Source organism: Taurulus bubalis (assembly GCF_910589615.1).
Source record: "Taurulus bubalis genome assembly, chromosome: 6".
Taxonomy (NCBI): domain Eukaryota; kingdom Metazoa; phylum Chordata; class Actinopteri; order Perciformes; family Cottidae; genus Taurulus; species Taurulus bubalis.
In genome coordinates, this window is record NC_136594.1 from 15,059,391 (window position 1) to 15,065,044 (window position 5,654).

The 5,654-nt window shown below is 39.2% G+C and overlaps 1 protein-coding gene across 1 annotated transcript; it reads left to right on the forward strand.

Moving 5' to 3' along the window:
- Positions 1–1,409: 1,409 nt before the first annotated feature.
- On the forward strand, positions 1,410–4,337 carry LOC306737438 (N-acetylaspartate synthetase-like; the record flags this gene model as incomplete). The annotated part of the gene is made up of 3 exons (XM_079219172.1): positions 1,410–1,629; positions 2,415–2,579; positions 3,943–4,337. 3 exons carry the CDS (start codon positions 1,410–1,412, stop codon positions 4,335–4,337), a joined length of 780 nt encoding a protein of 259 aa, XP_079075298.1.
- Positions 4,338–5,654: the final 1,317 nt, after the last annotated feature.

A 5,654-nucleotide genomic window follows, 5' to 3' on the forward strand; every position in this document is an offset into this window, starting at 1 on the left:
TGTGCGCTATATGAAAGACGTCGAGATAAAGGAAGATTTTTTTTTTTTAATCTATGTGAAGAAACTCGTGGATGACTTCAGAGACAACGATCTTTCGTGGAATGTGGTTTCCTGCCCTGCCGGCTGGTTACCTGCCCGGCTGGTTAACTGCCCGGCTGGTTACCTGCCCGGCTGGTTAACTGCCCGGCTGGCTGGTAGACATGAAAACTAAGAAAAGGAACAGACTTTGCTGCGAAAATGATATGAGAGTGGCACTTGCCAAGGTGAAGCCGTGCATTGCTGAACTTGTATCTGAAAGGCAACAGCAAAAGTCACATTGATTTGAAGTAAATATTCATTGAGTCTAACCAACAAACATAAAAAAAGGAAAAAATTGAATATAAATTGCAGTAGCAACTTCTATTTTTTTCCTTTTTTTTATGTTTTAATGAATGTTGTTAATTGTTTTTAAATCTTGTTTTCTTCTTGCATTATGTTTTGATGCATTTAACAGTTTTATGTGAAGCACTTTGAATCGCCTTGTTGTTGAAATGTCCTATACAAATAAACCTTGCCTTGCCTTGCCTTGCCTTGTTCTGCGGTATTTTTTAGGAGACAGGGTTGCAGGAGTCATCGTGCTTAAAACGAGACAGTCGTCTTTTTTTTCAGCCACAGTAAGTCGTAATTCTCTACAATCGCTTGGAACATTTGTTTTTATGCATAGCTGTGTTGGGTTATGTTTTGCTGATGCTTTGTTGGAGAAGAAATTGAAGGGTATCTTATTCAATCTGTAGGTTGTCTACTTTCTAGAAAGCTATTCTGTTGGTCTCTAGCATGAGAAATTAATATTGATATTTGGTAATTCATTTAGTTGGTGTTTGAGTTGTGTCATATGGATTGACGATGTTCTTCTATTATGTTGTTCATTTTGTACACATGACATTTATTGCATGTCATATTTATTTCAGCTGTCTCTCACCTATTGGCAGGTGTACTCCCTTTACGGACGGGGCTAAGATATCAAGACAGGCCTTTGCAGGTGCTGCTGTTTCTGCTTTTGTGAGAACGGTTGAGATTACAGAAAGTCAGACAGAGGCTGCTTGCATCCAATCCTCAGAGTTAAGCAATACAAGTTACATCTAAAAGAACATATACTGATAAATTGCCACAACATGGTGGAATTCCACTTTAACTTTCCTATTGCTAGCACATGCCTTGTCTTTCACTGAGAGCTACACCTCTTCTCACATAGGGAGCTGATAAGAAGGGTTTAAGGGCCATCCCCAGTCAACTCAAACAGAGATGATATAGAGAATGCACAACAGACAGCACTAGCAAGCATTGCGTAAGGACGTTTTCAGCTGTTGGACCTGAGCTACTAGTACCTTCAACCTCTGCATCTGAATCACATATTTTTTAAGAAGTTTGACATGGAGGAAAAAACGCAGCGACAGGATGTCCCAAATTATTTTAAGAGGCTAAAAGCTCAAAATGGACTTCAAACTATAGTTGTGCGTGAGTTTGAGAAGGCAGACAATCTAAAAGTACAGCAGATCTTTTATGATGGGATGATGGAGATGGTAGCAGACACTGCCTTCAGAGGCTTGAGACACCACCCTGAGAGTCTCCTGCTCTATACAGCTATGGCAGGTAAGATTACGATATGAATAACATTTTGAGTGCTTCTGCAGTATGGAAATGTACGTTGGTAGTTGCAAGTTGATTTTCTTGCACTTTGAATCGCCTTGTTGTTGAAATGTGCTATACAAATAAACTTGCCTTGCCTTGCCTTGTTCTGCAAGTTACAGGAGGTTAGTCATCAGTTAGCAATGTGGATATAGTGCTTAATGCCGTGTTCACACCGGACGCGGCGCGAATTTGCGATTTATTCGCGGGGCGGCGAGATAGACGCGTTTGAGGCGGCGCGAACAGAACGTTTGACCTGGGGCGAACAAAGCGAAGGACGCGGCGCGAATTCGCGTGAGTTGAATTCTCCCAACTCCGGCAGAGAAATCGCATGATGCAAAGTTGCGGCAGCCAATCAGCGTTGAGAATCAGTGTTAAGAAGCTCTGCCCGTCATCACCGCCATCCTGCCGTTCCTGAATGAAACTGCTGCTGCCCCGCCAGAACCAGCGCTGACAGCGGCTTCATTGAGACGCTGTTGTGGGACTACGGATAATATTATGAACCCAGACACCATGGAGTTTGATATTCCAACATATATGGAATTTACACAAAAAGTATAAAGCAAAACTAGTGGTTATTTCCATGGTGGATGGCATAATCGGTATCGGTGCAGTAAATATTCTTTGGGAATATTTTGCAATATTCTCTTCACCTTCATAAATCTTGAGTGCCTTGAGTACATAGTAAAGCGCTATACAAATAAAATGTATAATAATTATTATTATCTTGTCTATCTTTCCTATGGCAGTTGTATGTTTTGTCATCACCATGTGTTGGTGGGTGATAGGACTCGTCCCTTCAATTGTATTGTATGGGCGCTACTTCTACAGCAGACGAGTGATCCATCGTTACCTGGAGCACACCATGAGCCGAGACATGGGAGACATCGAAGGGTTTTACAATAAATCCCCAGGTATATTATATTGTAGTATATGTTTCATGTGTAGGATTAACTGAAAACTGATCTGCTCCAATTTCTGACTTATTGTTATAATGCATACAGTAGAATTGAGGCAAGTAAAATGTTACCAAATTATTAAACATAGCATTAAACATACCATTACATAAGAATGGCCATCTGAACATACAGATCAGGGCAGTGAGTTTTTTCTAATCCTGCGCAGGCAGAGTGTTTGAACACTAAATGTTTTTTTTGTCAATGACAGTTTAATTTAGTGTAAAATCAAGGCATTGTCACAGACACTAAATAAAGCTTATAGTCCAGTGAAAAACACAAACTTATACCATGTCCTGTTTCTTGTAATTATAATACAGTTTTCATAATATACCATGTTTAATCCAGATGTAGACAGGTATATTCAATGTCTGAATTATTTGAAAATAGCAACTAAAAGACTACATTACATCACATTAGGTTAGCAGTTGTATTGCTTATGAAGTGTGTGGTAGTTGATTTTCTTTGAACAGATCCGAACCGATTTATCCGAATTCTTGATTGAACATGAATCATGGAAAGAAAAACACAGTTTGCTGGACTGCAGACTTTCTTCATCTCTCTGAAGAAATCACAAGACCCTTATACCATAACCCGTCACATAGAAGTGTCCATTCATGGCCGTTAACCAGCTTAAACTTATGTTTTGACATAGAGGTCAGTTATTTACATTTCAGGGACAGATGCTGAGCACAGGCATGCACAACACTAGTCCATATATAGAGATGGTTAGACAATAGGCATGCAATACATAGATCTCTATGGAAATAAGAGTTGACCCTATGGCCCTACTGGGTCAACCAGATACACCTGTTCAACCAGTGTGCGCCCAGTCACACAGAGTTCATCTGTGAATATCAGTGTGTGTAATTCTACAACAAAGCTGGAAATATATAATAATAAATTGTGTTGAGACCTCTAATAAACTGCTATAACATTACATGCAATGTTATCAATCCTAACATGTGTATACAGGAGATATAAAATATCTCCACAAGTGTACAAGCTTAATGGAAGACACTACAAGACTGTGTGTGGATACACAAGCAGTACAGATATGTAGGAATACAAACAGAATATGTAGGAATACAAACCCAAATAAACAACGATACATGTAATAAAGTAAGACTGAGGGACTCACTGAAAAGGATAATGTGCATCTTATTTGAATGATTATTGTGCTTACAAGATGAAGTTGGTTGGGGAGGCCAATTGCCTGTAAACAATATATCAAATACATCATGTTTTAAACTGAATGATTTTCCTTTTTTCACATTCTTTATTAATGAGGTTCATGTTGTGACTTTGCCCTCCACGTTAGACTCCTGTCTGTGGGTAGCAGTGCTGGATGGCAAAGTGGTGGGTATCGTAGCAGCAGTCGGCCGGCAGAAGCCAAGAGGTGCTGTTGAGTTGCAGCGGATGTCTGTTGACCGGAGCTGTCGGCGGCGTGGAGTCGGCATGGCGCTGGGACTAAAGGTTGTGGAGTTTGCCGTTACTCATAGATATTCCTCTGTTGTCCTGGGAACCACAGCATACAAGCCCACGGCCCACCTGCTCTACCAGCGTCTGGGCTTCCACTGTGTGGGGTTCACCAACGGGTACGGCACACCCGATGTGAGATTGGATTTACTAGAACGTATTTTCTACAGGATGTGTCATCATCACTACAAACTCAATGTGTCAAATAGCAAGATCACTGAAAATGGACAGCACTGAAAAAAAAATGAAAAGAAACACAGCAGAGGTCGTCTGTTCAAATGCTTATCTTAATCTTAAAGCACTACTGAACTTGTTTGGGCAGAGTTTAGCATGGCTGACTTTGACTATACAGACAGTGGTTTACTGACATGAGTCAGATGAGGAAACAAACATGAGTTGTTGGACTTTTCATTTGAGATGCTATGCGATGAAAGTCCAATGTGTGCGTAAGAAGCGATATATTTCATATTTAGTACCTTTTTCAAATTGTAATTTAGTTTTGATTCCATTTGAAAGGTTAATATGACCCTATATTCATAACATAATAAGTATATATTTTTATATTGCATGTCTCACACTGGCTGGTATTAACGGGTTAACATTCGGCAATGTATTAAATGTCTGTGATTGTCTCTGATGCTATGAATGCCTTACATAACAAATGAAAACAATACAAATGTTTCTAGTAATGTACTCATTGTTATGAGTAACCTTACAATTGGTGCAGGGGCCTTTTTAAAATGTTAAAAATAAAATTTGCATGACTTTCCTCCTGCAGGCTTTCTATTTTAAGCTTTTACTCTGTTATTTACTCAGTATTCAAATGAACCACATAACCTTTATCTCTGGGTGAACAATGCTTTATCTATACTCCATGGAGAGTTCATCTCTGTGTATTCATGACTCTCTGTCTGAGGCTCTTTCTTAGATATCAACCGATCTTGAAAACACAACTGCTCGGATGAGATAATGGAGGGGTGTAGCAGTTGATCCCAGCTCTGACAACTCCACTCTTCTTCTTAGCTTCACTTCAGTTGACTTACTCAGCACCAAGATCCTCAGCAGCTGGGTGAAGATGCTATTTGTTATTGTACCATAGCTTGTATTTTATCCTCCCAAGTCGTTATAAAGGTACACAAATGACCATAAACACTATAGAATTGAACATTTGTACAACTTTCTACTTGCATCCTAACAGTTACTATAACTAGCATCCAACCCTTCAGTTCAGCTCAATTTATTTTAGTGTTTTGCCCCGTGTCAAAACACTAAAATAAAACCAGCAAACCAGCACAAAGCATTTTTGGTTGTAAAAACCCGTCAGTGTCTGATTTAATATAGAATATATATACAATTCAGTTTATGAGCTTACACATTTTATTGAATATTTATTAAATAACTATTTTTAAAGGATTTTTTAATGGATGCCAATTTTAAATATATATTTAAAAGAATTCTCACGTACCTCCTGGAGTGCCTTTATGTTCCCCCATTTGAGAACCACTGCTCTACAGCATGTGATATTCACACAGGAACCTGACTCAGCAGAGTTGT